Source organism: Mastigoproctus giganteus, chromosome 13 (assembly GCF_048544385.1).
Source record: "Mastigoproctus giganteus isolate SK-2022 chromosome 13, ASM4854438v1, whole genome shotgun sequence".
NCBI lineage: Eukaryota > Metazoa > Arthropoda > Arachnida > Uropygi > Thelyphonidae > Mastigoproctus > Mastigoproctus giganteus.
This window is the reverse complement of record NC_143587.1, coordinates 32,115,643-32,135,166: the sequence shown is the minus strand read 5'-3', so window position 1 is coordinate 32,135,166 and position 19,524 is coordinate 32,115,643. Positions and strand designations below refer to the sequence as shown.

General features: G+C 38.9%; 1 protein-coding gene across 1 annotated transcript in view; it reads left to right on the top strand.

The window, feature by feature from the left end:
* Window positions 1-1,504: 1,504 nt before the first annotated feature.
* The window catches only part of LOC150075925 (DNA-binding protein RFX6-like), a 54,454-nt gene continuing 36,434 nt past the window's right edge, over window positions 1,505-19,524 (top strand). The window contains exons 1-6 of the mRNA XM_090387212.1: window positions 1,505-1,646; window positions 1,754-1,856; window positions 2,309-2,432; window positions 8,917-8,978; window positions 9,225-9,302; window positions 9,781-9,811. Of these exons, the coding sequence (XP_090243338.1) occupies window positions 1,505-1,646; window positions 1,754-1,856; window positions 2,309-2,432; window positions 8,917-8,978; window positions 9,225-9,302; window positions 9,781-9,811 (540 nt within the window). The remainder of the gene's footprint in view (window positions 1,647-1,753; window positions 1,857-2,308; window positions 2,433-8,916; window positions 8,979-9,224; window positions 9,303-9,780; window positions 9,812-19,524) is intronic.

The following is a 19,524-nucleotide window of genomic DNA, read 5'->3' as shown; positions in this document are numbered from 1 at the left end:
ATGCCTTTTATTACCATAGTTCATAAATTGTTTATTAATAATTATCGCTATCAAAATTCTTCTAAATTTTCCTCTTTGTAACATCTGGGGAAAGAAACTTGATTATTTTGCCGATTGAAATTTAACTTTCCAGTGATTTGGATAGTGAAATTATGGCCGCTTTTGCATTAAGTAAAGCTCTTAAGATTTGTTTGTAAGTTAAGTAAGAATATCAACAGATTTTTATACTTTCCGCTTTTAAGAAGTTTTAAGTTATTACTTAAATGATTTATTTGGAATTAGTAATTCATTCTTCTTATACGGTCCTTGGCTACTCTTAAAAGTTCAATGTTTTCGCTAATTTTTGGAAAAAAACAAAATATGAACCAAATAGTCCTCCATTGCAGTAATGGTTAGTGTGGGGGCCAGTCAGTTTAGGTTAAACTGTAGCATTAATCAGGGTATGCTACCTTCGCCCCCCGCAAGTTGCAAAGTCTAAGCCTCTGTGCAGGTTTAATACGCGATAAAACCATATGAACTGGCTCACTGACCAACATAGTCAATGGCTACCCACCTCCCCTACCCTTTTATTATTGATAACTCTAGATACTTGACAGTTTAATTCAGGATGTTTTATTTGTAGGTAGCAGACCTATGCAGCTTCTCTCAGATGATACCAAGGTTGGCAAGGTGGTTAACGTCAGTCAATCAGGGTGAGCTACTGCGACAAGATCCCAGAGTAACTTATCAACTGTATGGTACTACACTCAGGGTAGTGGAGAATAAAAAAAAGACCTAGGGATAATTGTACAGTCAGATATGAAATTCTCTGCTCAGTGCAAACATGCTGCCAGGACAGCTCATGGGGTTTTGTCAATGATATACAAAAATTTTGCTAGTAAGTATAAGGAGGTGATAATCCCTTTGTATAAGGCCATGGTTAGGCTGCATCTTGAGTATCGTATACAGGTCTGAAAGCCTCACTTTAGGAAGGATGTAGATCTGCTGGAACGGGTGCAAAGAAAGGCAATTAGATTGGTGAAGGGAACAAAAGGGTGCTCTTCTTACCCAGAAAGGCTTCAGTTCTGCAAATTGCAGCGTCTAGAGACCAGGCATATACAGATAGATCTGACTGAGGTGTTTAAAGCCTTGACTGGATTGAGTAAGCTGAATGTTATGTTAATAGTATTCTTCCACTTGCTGAGACTACACACACATGATGGGGCATAAATTCAAATTGAGGAAGGATGGTTGCAGGATAGATGTGCGGAAGTTTGCCTTCAGCCAATGGATGGTTGAGTGTTGGAACAGTCTTCTATCTGTTGTGGAAGTGGATGGGTTGACTAAATTCAAGGGAGAACTAGACAAATTCTTGAAGGGTACGGATGGGTAAAATGGTTTTTTTTTTTTTTTGGCTGATGCTATATAAGCTTGCTTTCCTGCTTCATTTTCCTTTACCACCACCACTGCTACTATTTTTTATTTGTAGGTAGCAGACCCTTGCAGCTTCTCTCATGGATCCCAAATGGTTCACGAATTTGAACATTACGAACGTATATCTTGTACAGAACAAAATGATCAGATTGATGAAGGCGATGCTTTTCTATCACCTTGTGCTCATACAAGCCAAAACTCCAGTGTGGATCTGTCTGCAAATTGTAACAATTGTAAGTATGAAACACGGCAGATTACTTTTAGTTTGCTAACTGCTATGAGGGCGCCCTGGAATGACTATTTTCATTTTTTTAATTATTATTTTTAAAATTTTTTCCAGATCGAGAATTCCAAATCGGAAAAGTCCTAAGAGCAAAAAGGAACGTTTCTAACACGATTCTTCCAGACAAGAAAAGACACCATTTGGCAGCCATCTCGAAATGGTAAGTTTCATCTTTTTTTTTTTTTTAATTAAATACATTAATTTAAGTTTACTCATGTTCTTGGGTTATGGGCGCGTCGATGACTTAAACCAAACTGCGTCATTGTGTACTATGTTCTCTACAAGCATGTGCTCACCGGACGATTTGCATGTTGTATGGACTGTAAAACCTAGAATAACTTAGGGAGGGATCCTACTCCCTTTACCCAAGATGGGCTTTTCTTTCACCTTGGCCAAATTAGTCGGGCGAGAATTGCATTGTTTTTCTTCCCGCAAACTCGGGTTTTTCATCTAGTAAAACTGACAAATCGATCATAGAATGCACGCAATTTTACAAATATAATTCACTGACGCATCTTTTCTGTATCCTTGTTCTTAAAAAAAGTCAAAACTTGAGAGTAAGTTAGTATTACTTATACCTCACATTAATTTTGAAATAATTTTCTTTTCAAGGATCGAAGACAACTATGAGCTTTCAGAGGGTGTATGTTTACCTAGGTGTGCTCTCTATCGACATTATTTACAGTTATGCAGAAGATCAGATTTCAATCCTTGTGGAGCTGCAGCATTTGGAAAGGTTTGTAATAACAAAAAAAAAAGAGACAGTATTTGTTTACTTAAGTACACACATCCTTTTCACCTAATAAAATTCATATTTGTTGTTACTGAAAAACAGTTTCTTATTACGAAATGTAAAGCTATAATTCGTGGCGCATTATACCTCCATGGGACCCAAGGCAAAATGGAATTTGGGGACCAAGGGCAAAATGGAATTTGGGAGCCCCATCTAAAAAAAAAAACTAATAAAGAACATTTTTAATTTCATTTTATTTTAACAACAAAACAAAAAATATATATATGACATAAGAACTAAATATAAAATTTCATAAAAATTGGTAAAACCATTTTTGGAAAAACGTAATTTTCAAATTAATCTTCAAGTTCATTGACCTTGGTAGGTAGAAAGTTCAGTTTTCGATTTTTATTTTTTAAATTAATTGCATTTTCTTTTCTTTTCTGTGATTAATTGAAGTGAAAAGTAAATAATTAATTAATTTGTTACCAATTAATTACTAATTAATAAACTAATAATATATAAAAGTTATTGTTGTTCAATTCACTGTACATATCTCACAAAGTAATACTCGTATTCACGCAACGTTTGTTACACTTTACTTATTTCCTCCTAGATTTTTAATCAAGGTTGAAATGCATCATGTATTTCACAGTTCTTTTGCGATTTAATAAAAGTAAACAAAGAGCAACACGTACCTCAGATTGTAGTATGCGGTCAACATTTTTGTAATATACTTTACTTATCTCTTGGATTTTAATAAAAATTAAAAGATAAATATTTCACATTTCTGCTCATTAAATAATAAGCAAATACAGTAGTAATAATTCATGATTTATGTATTTAGTAGACTAATGACAAGATAAAATTAGCTCATCAAAAAGCAGCCACTATGCGCAAACTGAGAACCCGAAAATCAGCGCACTGCAACAAACAATAGCATATGTGATATGTATGAAAAAAAAATAATAATAATAAATAAATTAAATAAATAAATAATAATAATAATTGCCAGATTGGTCTGATTTTAATGAAATTTGGGATGGTTCTACAAATCTTTCTAAAGAGCCAAATATAAAACTTCATGAAAAATCATCGAGGAGACAGTAGTACGATTGTGAATGCACGATGACGCAGTCGATGGTGTTATCAAGGAATGATAATAGGGTGCCACATAAGCAATCGGTCTGCACGTGATGTGTCAGCCCTAGGTTGATCTGAAAATGGAAGCGGACTGGTGCTGAAACCGTCACGAAACGACCTGGAAAACCTCCGAAGCTAACGGAACGTGAGAGGAGGACCCTGCAAAGAATCGTCTGCTCGGAATGCAGGTTGTTGTCGCAGCACACCCAAGTTCTCAGCGAGACGTTTGGGACATATATCAGTACCAGTACAGTTATGTAGAGCGATGCGTGATATGGGTTACTGCGGTTGTGCCGCTGTCCACAAGTTCTGTAATCGTTCCCACTAATTGCCAGATGCTGTCTATCTGAGTGTAAGCCCCCCACTTTCGTGGACCGTAGACCAACTGAAAGCTGTGCTTTGGAGTGACGAGTCACGGTACACGGGCTACCAGTCTGACTGTCGTACGTGTCTGGCGGATGCCCAGAGAAAGCTACCTGCTGGACTGTATCGTTCCGATAATGAAGTTTGGTGGAGGCAAATAGTCTGGGGCTGTTTTTCATGGTTTGGCTTATGATCATTGGTTGGTTTGGATATTTGTATATCAAGGCGTCCTGGACAATAATGCGTTACTTATATTGTCACAGCACGTCGGGGAAGGTCCATACTGTATTAGTAGGACAACGCTCCATGCTGTACTGCTCTCATTGTGACGGATTGGTTTGAGGACATCAGCGTTGAAAAGTTCCAGAGACAGACCTCGATCCTATAGAGAATTTCTATGATGAATTGGATCACTGGGTGAGTGTGAGAGAGACTGCTCAAAAAAATTGAGCTGAACTAGTTGCAGCTTTGAAGGCAAAATAGAGGAAATTATCGGAGGACAATTACAAAAACACACTGGTGGAGATTGTTACACATAAATTAGAGTCTCACACATAAAGTCTAAAGGTTTAGGCGCAAATTTTTAGTTTATCTGTCACTCGAGGACCCTTGGCGGTGTATTTTCTGCACTTTGCTGGCGTTGATTACCTGCTCGTGGATAGCAAGCGTGAATCCTTCAGTCTTGGAGAAGGGCGGCCCGCTCGTGAACCATGCATTGGAAGCAGTTTCATCTGTGTGGTCTTAATAGTGGCCATTGTAGTGTCTACCTTGTCTTTGCCCATCTTTCTAGCTTCGTTTGTTCTGTCTGGGTGGGAGGGAACTCCTCGCTTAGGTTGAGTGGGGTATGCCACTTTTCTATCTTCCTTATGGCATGGTAGAATTGTGCTGTGTTTTTCTGGAAATAATCCTTGAGATTCTCAAACGCTTTTTTCTGTTGTTCAATGAGATCTGCCAATCCAGTTCCTCCTTCTTTCCGGTCAGCCTGTCCACAGTCAACTTCGAGTGGTGTTGTCGGCCTTTGGTCATCATTTTTTCCCGTCTTTCTCATGACCTTCTCCAACTCGTTGTTAATCCATTCTATAATCATTGAGGTTGTCACAGACATTCTCTCAGATATGCCAGACAAGCTGTACTTGCTACCTGGGAGTCTAAAACGCTTAAGTACATGATGGAACTGATATTTGGGTGACATTCAAGTCAAGTGTACCCAATTTCGGCGAAGTCCGGACGGTCTGCGACAGTCAGATCCTCTGCTTGCACCTTCACGATGGTGGGACTGTAGTAACCCTGGGTATAACCTCCATGCATAAGCACACGGTGGGTGACCACCCAGATGTGAACCAACGTAAGCAGGAGTCGAGGTGTGGCGCCCACACCACATGGAGGAATGCTGCCCCTCTGTGTTACCAGGCAGTACTAGGTGGTAGATGACACTCATCAACCGGTGCAATACCACCACTTTGCTTATTGGAGGCTTGAAGTGGTGGAACCACTTCAAGTTCCGGTCAACCCTTCCCCATCTCTTCCATCATGCAGTATAATTGATGACTTTTGAGGTTATGATGAACATCGTGGTGAGATCCAATCTTCCTTACATTTCCAGGGTACAGCTCTAAAACGGTGTTCACAGGCCGGCCGCTAGTTAGTACACCGGACCGAACCTATTGGTAACTCTCTAGGAGGCTTCCGGATTAGCTAGTGTATAATCTTGCTACCTCTACTCTGCCAGATAATGACTGGAAGGAGTCTGAGTAGTGTGTATGTGGGGGCATTGGCGAGGCCACGTTATGTCAAGGATCTGGATATATTCTTACCATGTGTACGCCATATCCAAAAATTTCATTATTTCATACAGCATGTCCCTCCCACTTTTTCTTACTATTGAATACACCATGAATTGTCAAACTAATAGAGTCAGCTTATCTGCGAAAAGATGTAAACCTCCCAAACACTTCCTAATTCATTTAACAAATATACGTGGTCTCCATTCTAATCTCAACGATGTCCATTTCCACTTGCAGTCTGCCAAACCCCATGTACCTTTTCTGACAGAATCTCAGTTATCGGTTGATTCATTTATCTCAGTTACCCAAATTATTAACTGTATGATTCCTTTCGCCTCAAAGGGTGGTACTTGTGCTTTTGTCCGTTCCGATATTCCCTGTTAGAGACTTGGTAATTTGGAATCTCCTCTTTTCGATCTTCTCTGGCTCAAAATCTCTCTACCTCATTGTGTCAGATTCATCTGTTGTCTCTACCGTTCTCCCAACTCCACTAATCACTTGGAGCTATTTGATTTCCTCTCTTTGCAACTTGACTTTCTTCAGTCCAACTTTCCTAACAGAGAGATAATTTTCCTTGGTGATTTTAACGTTCACAACTCCAGCAGGATTCCGTTTTCTAGTCACACCGACCCAGCTGGTCGAGATGCTCAGGCTTTTGCAATTACTAATGACCTTGCACAGATTGTTCATTTACCTACAAGAATACCGGACAATCCTAACCATACAGCAAACACGCTTGGTCTTTTTCTCACAAACAGTCCTTCTAAGTAAACGTTCGAAGTGAGTGGTCCTTTAGGCACCTCAGATGACAACTTGGTGATTGTCTCTTCTCCAATGGAGCCTTTATCTCATGGCTATTCCCAACCTCGTATTGTTTGGCATTACAAGAATGCAAAATGGGATGACCTGCGAGATTTCTTTTCTTCATTTCCTTGGTCGGATTACTGTTTCAAAACTTCTGATGTCAACATTTGCTCAGATCGTGTCAGTGAAATTATTCTTGCAGGAATGGAATCCTTTATCCCACACTCCACTTTAAAATCTCGTCCTTTTTCTAAACCTTGGTTTAGATATCGTAATTGGCTTGATTCTAGTTCTTCGGTTTCATTTTCTGCCTACACCAAAACTCACAACAATTGTAAAGCAGTTATTAATCAGTCCAAACTAGATTTTGTACAGGCTAAGGGTAGAAAACTTGCTTCTTTCCCTAATGGTAGCCGAGCATTCTGGTCTCTTGCCAAAGCTATTGGCCGCAACTTTTGCCCATCTCTGCTCTCACCTCTGTCCAAACCAGATGGTTCTGTTTTCACGTCAGTCAAGGATAAAGCTAACCTGCTAGTATCCCATTTTTCTTCCACCTCAAGTGTTAATGATCTTGGTAAAACACCTCCTACCATTCCCAACACGCTGCATTCAATGCCTCCTGTGGTTTTCCATCAAAAGGATGTCAGAAGGATTTTGACGAATCTGATGCTAAGAAAGCTCCAGGTCCTGATGGTATTTCTCCACTTTTTCTCAAAACCTGTGCTCCTGAACTTACTCCTGTTCTTTGCCGCCTTTTTTTCACTTTTAAAAGTGTTCCAAAGGTGTTTTTCCTTCTGCTTGGAAATTTTCTCATATCCAGCCAGTTCCTAAAAAGGGTGACAAATCCCTCTCATCCAATTATCGTCCCATTGCAATTACTTCTACTCTTTCTAAAGTAATGGAGAAATCAATTAACCGCCAACTCTTAACTACCTAGAAACCTTCTGTCTGATCAACGATCGCCACTATGGATTTCGTCAGTGTCGATCCATTGGTGATATTCTGGCTTATGTTACCTATTTATGGACTAATTCAATGGAAAAGTTCGGTGAAACACAAGCAGTTGATCTTGACATCTCAAAGGCTTTTGATCGTGTTTGGCATAAAGGTCTTCTAAACAAGCTTTCATCTTATGGTTTCCCAACTGTATTTAGTAATTGGTTATCCAGTTTTCTCTCTGATCGCTCACTGAGGGTGATGATAGATGGCTCTGTCTTCTAACTTCTCCACTAATGCCGGTGTGCCCCAAGGTTCAGTTCTTTCCCGCACTCTTTTCCTCTTGTATATTGATGACCTTCTTCCATTGACTGGAAATCCTATCCATAGTTTTGCCGATGATAGCACATTGAATTCCACTTTCCATTTTGAGAAACCTTGCCAATCAGCTTCAACTTCTCGAAAATCTGCTACCAATTCCTTAAATGCCGATCTCCAGGTAATTCTCCAGTGGGGCATAGACAACTTAGTTGATTTCAATCCTTCTAAAACTCGGTCTTGTCTTATATCTCGCAAAAAGGATTCTTCTGCTCCTATGCCTATCTTTGGTGACACTCCAATTTTTAGGCAAAATGATATCTCTTTTGCGGTTTACCCTGACTTCTAATCTCTCTCGGCACAAGCACATTACGAATATTGCTTCCTCTGCATCTAAAAAACTTGGTTTTCTGTTTCGCTCTCGGTGTTACTTTTCTTCCAAACAGCTGATCACTCTGTACAAATCGCAAATTCGCCCTACTATGGAATATTGTTCCCACATCTGGGGTGGTGACCCGAAAACCTCTCAGGCTTCTTGATTCCGTTCATAAGAGGGCAGTTAGGTTAATTAATGATTCGTCTCTAACAGAGTCTCTCCACTTGCTGTCTCATAGACGTACTGTTTCTGCTGCATGCCTCTTCTACAGATACATGGGCACTATTCTTCTGAATTGGCTTCTATAATTCCCGCTCTCTCTTTCAAAACAGTCCGAACACATGCCGCCACCAGCCAACATCCATTTACTATCCAACTTCAAATTCACAGAACCAACTTTTCATCATCCTCGTTTATTCATTCAACTGCCGTTTTCTGGAACAACCTTCCTTCATACGTATTTCCTGAAAATTACAGTCTACAAAAGTTCAAGTCCAATGTCAACAAATATCTTCTTTCGTCTTCTCGACCTCCAACCCAAGCATGGTATCAAGTACTATAGGTTCTAGTACCTCTTGTGTTTGGGGTTTACATAAAAAAAAATAATAAAAAAATAATCCCAAAGAAGTGTGTTAGCACTGGGTCTACACAGGTGTCTATTGTTTTAACTGTGTTCCCTCTGTTTAGCTTTGATATTATTATTATTATTATTTTTTTGTTGTTGTTATTCGAAAAATACTCAGACTAAAAGTTTATTTTGCAGATGATAAGGCAAAAATTTCCTCAAATCACCACGAGGAGACTGGGCACGAGAGGCCAATCCAGGTAAAAATGATCCAATTTAAATAATAAAATTCTTTAAATTGAAATTTTTAATCCATGCTTAAAATTAAAAAGTCAAATTGGAGGAATAATATTATTATATTTACTGTTATAATTACGTATGAAATAAAGAGTTATTTATAAAGATAATTCACTTTTATTTCATTTTCGATTGGTTATTTACATAACTTGATGTCTCCGAGGCTGTAATTTTCTGATATTTGATGGAGTGAAATTGTAAATTTTCAGATACCATTACTATGGATTAGGTATAAAGAAAATATCTTCTCATTATGAAGAGCTGTACTTCAGAAACGGTTTGACAAGGTAAGACCAAATTTTGTTTCTGTATAGTGAATTTTTAGACTATTAGCCAAGGATTGGATTTAGACCCGTCAGTATGTTTCGAACAACCAATGAGATTCAGTTTTCTATTAATAACTTTTATAAAAACCAAGTTTTAACATTTTTAATTGTTTTATTTTAATGCATAACATCTAAAATTCAGTATCGGGCCACATTAATAGTTCTATAAATATCGGTGGTTTATTTAATTTCACGATTTCACGATGGCTACTTGAAAATAAACGTTAAACTATAAATCAGTTTATTTTTCATAATTTTTTCATTCATACGTGTCGGTCTTCATTTAAAAATATATATTTGTTATTTTTAAGAATACATTTGACTATTTGTGTTCGCCCCGATTTAAGCAGATTTTCCTAAATACAAGTATAAAAAGAATAAATGTTGAGATTATTCTCCATTCGTAATTTTTTTTTCTTTCTTTCTTTTTTATTTCCAGATTTTCTGGTTATAAAGCCAAGATAGTGAAGGTAAGTACAGAAGATTAATGCAAGCATGCATACATAAGCGTCCAGCTTTCTCTCTCTCTCTCTCTCTGAAAGTTTGATTTTTCTATGATGTTTTCGAACTTAGTACGAATAATGGAATGATGTTTCAGCTTTACTGCTTACTCTCCGTTGTAATTAGTATCAGTAAAAGCAAATTGGTCTAAGGAAGCCATGCGCATTTAGTATCAACCTTAAGAAAACAACAACAACAACAAATAAAAAATATGAAAGAGCTGAGAATTAATCAAATTCCATTGTGGTTGCATTGCTAATTGGGTATGAAAAATCAAAGTTGCAATGAAAGTAGGCAAAATTTTTTTGGCTGGCTTCAAGATGCTGTTACCTTGGTAGTCGAATTACATCGACTACCAAGGTAATGGTAGTAATTCAGCCATTTATTTATGGAAATAAAGATAGCTTAATGGCCATATTTGGTGTTGCAGGTAATGAGAAAGTTGTTATTGTTGTAGTAGGGTTTTAGGAACATCGGTGACCAAGGCCAAGTTGCTCCGTGTATACTTTCTATAAATTGCGTGTGTTCTGTAGTCGATTTTCTGTTTGCTGGACGAAAAACTTTAGTTTTCAGGAGAAAAAACCATGCTGTCCGCGCCTGAGACCAACTAACTCTGCCACGTTGTGAAAAAAACCCATATAAATTACTCACGTCATCGACAACGCTGGAACACAGGTCTTTTCAACCTGGTGTGGGGAAGATGGCGCTTCTACCAACGATATCACCACGAGAGCAACGAGAAAGATAGTACACTGGTGTGCAAAACTTAAGGACCAACACTATTTCTATAGGTTACAACCACAAAATCAAACGAATCAGCCTGTGGCGATTTGCATAACTGTGGCCCTTCTGTAGAAAGCTGGTGCACATGCAAAAATTTGAATCGTGATGAGAGGGATCACATAAACAGATAAAAGCAGTAGTTCAGCAGTTATGTGCAAATTACCGAATGGTGAGCACGATTGTTACAGACGTTCGATTGGTTTCATACAGTGCTACAGACAACGAAATGGCCAGTAGACAACATCTGGATGAATTTACCCGGGGTCAAATAATTGGGAAGCTCGAGGAAGGTCGAAGTGCGAGGAGTGTAGCTGCAGAGGTCGGTATCACCCATAGCACCGTCTCACGTGCGTGGTCGGCCTTCAGAACGACAGGTACAGCTGTTCGAAGGACCAGTGGTGGTCGTCCACGAAAATCAGCGCCCAATGATGACCGCTATATACTCCTACAGGCCAAGAGCGACCGACACCAGAGAGCGGGATCCATTGCAAACCAGCTGCACAGGAGCACAGGACGCAGGATATTGCGGTTTACTGTGGCCAGGCGACTCCACAAAGGTGGACTGTTTGCCCGACGGCCAGTACGCCGTGTCCCTTTAACACCTGCCCATCGGAGACCCCGTTTACAGTGCTGCATCGAACACAAGGACTGAACAGCAGCGTAATGGGGTTAAGTATTCTTTACCGATGAGAGTAGATTCAGTCTCAGCAGCGATTCTGGACTTCAGCTGATCTGGCGAGAGGTTGGCATGCGGTATCACCCCGCGGTCGAGGTGTTCTTGTCTGGGGAGGCGTTATCTTGGATGAACGTTCACAACTTCATATACTGGAAGGCGATACTGTAACCGGTGCAGGCTACTGTACTGAGGTAATCTTTCCCCATGTGCATCTATTTCGAGGTGTCATTGGCCCCGAGTTCGTGTTTATGGATGATAACGCCACACCACATCGCACTGCAGCTGTTGATATTTAACCCCAGGGGCTCACATCTGGTGATTATGGGCTTGGCACACCCAGGGTCCTGAGCTGGACATCACCATACTTCTCTTTCTTGGTGATTCCTTTCTGACTCTCTCTCGGGGTAATTCAGAATTTTTTTTTTTTTTTTTTTTTTTTTTTTGGCTGGTGCAGCATAAGCCTCAGGCTTCCTTGCACCATATGGATAATAATAATAATATGCTTTTGGAAAGTGAGGACATTGTTCTTATGGATTCGCCTGCCCATTTTCACCGATCTAAATCCCATCAAACACATATGGGACGCTCTGTGGAGACGCCTAGCTGCACGTCCACACCCACCAGAAAATGTTCACCAGCTGAAGATGGCGCTGACAGAGGAATGGACGATGTTACCGCAAGAACTTAACAACATTGTTCTAAGAATGGACAGGTGGTGCAAAGCCTGCATCGACATTAGGGGTGGCCATATCTCCTACTGAGGACCACCTCTTCCCTTTGTTCCATCTTTGGCAGTGATGCATCTGTATCATGGCAGCCAGTGCTATGTTGCCATTTTTGAATAAAGTCCCTTTGTACCGTTTTGTTTCCGTTGTTGTGCCGGTGTTGTTTCCTTCATCATTTTTGTACCTCACGAGGTTCCTTTGGTATGCTTTTCCCATATCCAGGCCACTCCTATGAGAAGCTACAGGTGAAAACTTGACTGGTCCTTAAGTTTTACACACCAGTGTCCTTTTTAAACTATTATGATTTGTGGTAGGTGCCAAATTGTGAGGATAGCAGTTTCTAAAAGTTCTTAAACTGTCTATTAAATGAATGCATTTAACTTTTTTATGTTATCATCTGATTGTCAATTCTTATTCAGAACCCATATAAATATTTGTAAAATAAAGCAAATAATAGTTGGTATCGGCAGTCGTAAAATGATGCAAGCAAGCTTATATAGCATCATAAAAAAACAAGAAAACTACTACCTGATTCATTTTTCCATCTCCTCTAATAATTTGTCCAATTATTCTTTAAATTTATTCAAACTATTCACTTTCACAATCCGAGGTGGAAGTTTCTTGTAACAATTAATTACTCTGTGGCTTAAAGCAAATGGTGGCGCATCTATTCTGAAAAGTATCCTTTTCCAGTTGAAATTTGTCCCTTGTTTGAGTCGTTTGCATTAATATGCGTTGCATCAGCCCTGCGCTATAGTGTAATGGTTTCTCCACTGGTCACTCTTTTGGAGAGGTCTGGGTTCCATTTCCGCCGACGACTGCAGGAATTTTCTGAAATCTTAAATTGAGGCAGTGGTTAGCCTATCTCAAACAGAGGGAATAGGTCCCTCCGCCGAAGTTATTCTGAGTTTTTCAGTCCTCACAATGTGCAAATCGGCCCGTGATGTAAGTGCCACTTATAATGGCTATAAATTACTCTTGGGAGTCGCTAACATAATAATTATTATAATTATTCGTTGCATCAACATTTAGTTTACTCAGAAGGCCCCATTTAATTTACTCAGAAGGCCTTAAACATCAACATTTAGTTTACTCAGAAGGCCTTAAACACTTCAGTCAGGTCTCCTTGCCGGTGCCTAGCTTTCAGAGGTTGCAATTTATAGAATTCAAGTCTTTCTTGGTAAAACTATTTTTATGTGCCCCTGACCTTGTTGCTCTTCTTTGCACTTGTTCCAACAGATTCATATCCTTTCAAATGTGCGGTTTCCAGACCTGTATGTGGCCTAACCATTTCCTTATACAACGGCATAATCACCTCCTTGTCTGTGCTGGCAAATTCCTGTACATTATTTACGGAACCAGATGAGTCGTCCCATGAACTTCTTTGAGAAGTCTCCTCAGAGAACTTAATATATGGGACAGTAAAATTACCCTTGAGTGTGGCACCTCCCAATTGTACGCAGTGGATGCCACTTATTGTGATAATTTCGGGACTCAGCTAAACTGTTGACATTAACCGATTGGTAACATAAACGAAGAAACAAGAATGTAGCTGTTCAGCGTTGTACGTTGATGAACAGCGGCAATGGTACATAAAAAGGTTTCCAGGAAGAAAACATTAAAATCAAGCAATATAAAACAGTTTAATTTGACTATCTACTAATTTCTTCGAGAAAGTCATCAGTAAAAATGAAAATGTTATAATGTTTTCTGGAAATCCGTATAAACCATTAAACACAAATAAATAAAATATTAAAATCAAGAATCAGAAAAGGGTTAATGCTGTACTTTAAAACAGTCGGATTGACCGACTAACTCAGCCGCGTTGAAAAAAAGATCCATAAAACTTTTATGGACCTTTTTCACAACGCGGCTGAGTTAGCCGCGGTTTTCTCTCCATCAAACAGAAAACCGACTACAGAAAACACACAATTTACAGACAATGTATATGGAGCAATATGGCCTTAGTTGCTGATGCTTCTCGGAGTAATTACACCGTGAACTATACGAATTGTATGAAGCAACTGCGGTAACTAGACAGGAAACGTGTCGGAGTTCAAGAATAAATCGGGATGTTACGTAATAACTTCCACTGCACATGTGTAAACCGCGATAAGACAGAAAAGTGATAACAAAAAACCAGAAAGCTGATTATATACGACTGATCAGGAATTCATAAAAGTATTAACATCACACGAATGATAACATTATCCGTGGTGACAATAAACGTGCACTGTATATTCTAGGATTACTGCTACTCTTATTCAGTACTTTGAATTTATCAACGTTGAACTTTAAATGCCATTTTTCAGCGTATTTCCCTAATTTATCCAGATCACGTTAGAATAGCATACTCTGATTAATGTCATTAACCACTCTTCCAACCGTTGTATCAGCAAATTTAGACATTAAAGTTGGCATGCCTTCTTCAATACATGTATCTTTAATAAATATTGAAAACAGTAAGGGTCCATAAATCATACCGATTCGGCGGTGGGTGTTGTACTCTTCATGGCCTAATGTTACTAATATCTCAGGTGAGGATTGCATATTGTTTTTTTTTTTTTTTTTTTTTTTTTTGGGAAACGCGGATTTTTCGTCCAGCAAACAGGCAAATTGACCACAGAACACATGCAGACATATACACTGCCCTACCATTAATATCCGGACACCCCCCCCCCACCTCTATGGATGGGAAACAGATTCTATGCATGCAACTCGTCACAGAACATGCTATAAATATGCACACTGGGCTTCTAACAGACAATTGCAAAAGTGGGCATGCAAGATGACACGTTCAACTGAATTACTTGAACAGTTCAACAGAATTGATCACCTCAACAAATTAACATGGTGCAAATGCCAGAAGAACATTTCCTTCCTGATTATATCCTCCCAACAATGAAGTTTAGTGGAGGCAGTGTCATGGTATGGGGCTCCTTTCATTGGGCTTGGGCCCACTAGACGTTAACGACAAAACTATGAATACTCTGCAATACCAGGACGGCCTGGACAATTATGCACTTCCAACATTATGACAATACTTCGGGGAAGGCCCATACCTGTATCAGCATGACAACACGCCATACCATACTGCTCGGATCGTAACAGAGTGGTTTGAGGACATGGGTGTGGAAAAGTTGGATTGGCCAGCCCAGAATCGTTATCTGAAGCCTATCGAGCATCTTTGGGATGTATTGGATCGTCGGGTACGTGCACGTCGAGATCGCCAAAAAAACAAGGCCGAACTGGTGGCTGCGTTAAAGGCCGAGTGGAGGAACATATCACCTGACATTTATAAAAAGCTGGTTGAGAGTATGCCGCGAAGATTGAAGGCTCTCATAAAAGCAAAGGTTTCAGCACAAAATATTAAATGACATAATAAAAGCTCTTTTTTGTCTAAAGGCAGGTTTTCTTTTTTTTTATGAAAACCCCAAACACGAAAGGTGTCAAAACCTATAGTACTTGGTACCGTGCATGGGTTGAAGGAGAAGTATGGGGAGAGGGGGATGCCGGAAACTTTGCTCTAGAGACTAAACATGGGTTTCACCACTCAAGCCTCCAATAAGCAAAGTGGTGGTATTTCACCGGTTGATGAAAGTCATCTATCACCTGACAGTTGCCGGATATTAATGGTACGGCAGTGTAAATATACATACATATATATATATATATATATATATATATATATATATACAAAGGGTACTAGGAAAGTTTTGCAATACAGCTTTGTTTATTTAATTTTTTCAAAGTAATTTCCTCTACATTCAATACACCTCTCCATCCTCCGAAACCAATCTTTAAATCAGTTCTGCCAAGTTTCACTAGGGAGTAAAGCACACTCGTTGTCCCAAGCCCGTAGAAGGTCCTCATCACTGGAAAACCGCCTCCCTTTTAGCTTCATTTTCACATGCGGGAACAGTGCAAAGTCGCAGGGAGCAAGGTCTGAACTGTAGGGAGGGTGCTCGAGAAGTTTCAGTCCTGTCGTGGTCAAATATTCGGTGCAGGCTTTGGCGCGGTGAGCTGGAGCATTATCGTAATGGAGGTACCAGGTATCCATTCTTGACTTTGGCCGCAGGTTCCTCATAGATCCAATGACTTTAGGCAGACATTGTTCAGTATACCACTTAGCTGTGACTGTCTTCTGCGTGTCCAAAACGACACGTTCCACAATTCCACTCGATTTGAAAAATACAGCTATCATTTTCTTCTTTACAGATCGGGATTTTCTGACAATTACGGGTGTGTCGTCATCGTCAAAGACCCAAACTTTGTTTTGAGCCTTGGTCGGCAGATCGTAATAGTACAGCCAAGTCTCGTCACCTGTCACGATGTTGTTCACATACCGAGATTGTCCCTTATCAAACTTTTTTAACATCTCCCGGCACCAAGTCACACGTCGTGTCATCTGCTCTTCGATCAGTTGATGCGGCACCCAGAGAGAACAAAGTTCCTTCACGTGCAAATGATCTTGCAGAATCGAACGAATTGCTGGTGCATTTAGGCCCAAAGTATCCTCTATCTGTTGGTAGGTCACTCGCCTGTTTTCGTCAAGCATTTTCCTCACAGCAGTAACGTTTTCCTCCGTAACTGACGTTCGTGGCCTTCCTGGCCTCTCAGAATCCTCCAGAGTGAAATTTCCCCTTTGGAATTCTCTATACCACCTGAATATCGTTGTACGATGTGGACAATCATCATCTAGTGCAAGAGTCATTTCTTCTAAGCACTGGTCTATGGTTAAAACACGCACAAATTATACCGCAAAACTGTCCTTATCTCATTTCGTGACCACGATGCCATCGCAAGCACTTTACACTCTCACTACTAATGAATAACTAAGCCCATCGACTTGGCGCGGCGGCTACTATGCACGTATGAACATGTCTCAACATTCAGCAACAAGCAGCTTCCTGTGATTCATTGTTGCGTCATATTGCAAAACTTTCCTAGTACCCTTTGTATATATATATGTTTCGTTTCGTTCGACATCCCTTATCTATAGCAGTAACTTGCTTCTAATATCACCCTGTTCCAACCTGTAGTTTAAAGTTTTAAAAACTTCAAGATCAGAATAAAAGCTTCTGAACTTGAACCATGGTAAGTAATCAAAAATCAGTCTTCGTTAAGAATTGCCACAATGATACAGAGCAGTGAATTTAGAAACCTTGTTCAGCAGAATCCTGGAAGGTTCTGTTAAGTCCTGTAAATTTCTTGTTATTGATTTTTTAAAAATTTTTTTTCACATAATTTGTACCGCCTGTATACTGCTGTTGAGAGGGCTCATGGATAAATATGATGCTTTTTTTTTTATTTTTTACTTTTAACTTGTATACTGCTATTGAGAGAGGTCATGGATGTTCTTCCAGAAACAACAACCTCTCATTGTCAACCTGGGTTCTCACCCGAAAGTGTAAAATAATAGATATTCAGTCTTTCCGAGTACGTACGCTGGAATAGAATTTCTGTTCGTCCTGTCGGTCTGTGCAGGACTGATTCTATATTCATGCTGGTAGCCCCAGACGACAGTGATTCAGAAACCGCGTTTGGCAACCCACAAGGGTCTTAAGCTCTTTTTCAGGATAATCTGTGATTGTCACTAAATTAAAATTGAACAGAATAAATCTTTAATGCAACAGTAACTTGTATACTGCTGTAATGTGCCGAAAATTTGTAATAAGTTCAAAGGTAATCTTTTAATAAATATGATTTTTTTTTCCCCTGTTAAGTTTAGTAGATTATATCGTGTGTGTTTTATACTTAGTCCATTGCGTGTATGCCGTCAAGGAGAAAAGGTTGAACCACAGCGGATACCACTTGCATAGACGTTTAAAAATAGAATAATCTAGCAATCCTTTGACAATATCTGCATATGATGTATTGATTGGGAGGTCAGATTAAAGTTGATTTATACTAAATTGGCTAAAGTGTTTGATGCTGACTATCATCGTCTTTCACAGAAACTCAATGGTTATGGAATTAGTGATCCTTTGAATAGCTGGTTATCAGTTGTTATTAAAGTTGACAGTAGTGGTCGCTAGTGATTTCAACCGATAGTACTAATTTTTTTTTTCTCGTTGTAGCTGCTTTTCTCAATGTTTAAATCACATAGATATCTGAATTGCTTAAGTTGAAGTTTATCATTTTATTACAGCTACAAAGTTTATTTTATTTTCATAATCTTATTCATTGCGAATAAACACTAACAGAAGCATGCAAAACTAGAAATTGGAGCTAATTTTGCCATTCTTCTGTCAGTAGCAGTGTTGCCAACTCTTAATAATATTTCCCGCTAGCCGCATACTCAAAATCCGCTATTTTTAACACTTAACCCGCCAAATTTTTTAAATTTTCATTTGTTTGTACTTTGTAGTGAATAAAAACAAACAAACAAATAGTATATATAAATAGTTATTTATTTTCTGTTTTTAATATAAAATCAATATATAAAAATCTAAATTAATTTCGAAATTCAATATCTCCTCATCATATGCTTCTTGTGTACCTATTTTGCGAAGCACTTCTTCAGGTAAAACAATTTTTACAACACTTTTGAGCCCGTATCGTACTGATAAGATTGCATTAACCATGCCAACACTCATTCTGTTGCGTGTTTTGTTTTTTACTAGATTTAAGTTGCTGAATATTCTTTCCACATCTGCATTGGATAATGGCAAAATTAAAATACCCAATGCAAATTGGCTAATTTCTTTAAATGGATTTTCACCGCTTGCATCTGGATATTTCTAAACTTCTGACCAAAACTTCATTGTATTGTTGATGTTTTCCCATTTAACAAGAGTAATGTTTATATACTGTTGCTCATTTTTTTCAATTTGATTCAAAAGATTTGTCTACTCTTTGTACTTCAGATAAGATAGGTTTTAAAAATAAAATATACGCTAAATTACTTTCATCTTTGAACATTGAATAAAGAAGTTGTGCAGTATAACGTTTGTCAGTCAAAGGAGTTATTTCAAAATGGGCTTTTACTCGGCTACGGAGACCCTATTTCAATATACTCTTCTAAAATTCTTGTTATAGCAACTTCAATGGATAATCACCTTGTTTGACACGAATGAACTGTCTTTTTCGGATCTGCACCATCGTTTATGGCACTGTATAAATATTTGAATTGATTTTGTCAGCTAGTGGATTTACTTAACCAATTATAAGTTTCAGCGATCATGAATTCTAGACTTCTAGGGAATGTTTCGCGGGTTGCATGAGATACTGCTAATTGCAAAGAATGACATACGCATTTAATTAATATCAATTTCGGTACATCGGACTTCAAATGTGTATAAACGCTGTTATTAACTCCAATCATAACGCTAGCATTATCTGTCCCCAATGCCCACAAATTATTTAAATTCTGGTTTAAATCGTTTCAGCTAATTCATCATATTATTTTTGGTATATTGTAATTATGGAAGGTAGATTAAATGATACTGAAAACAGACTGGCTCTGATGCCGTAGCCTAGTGGTCAGGCGCGCGGG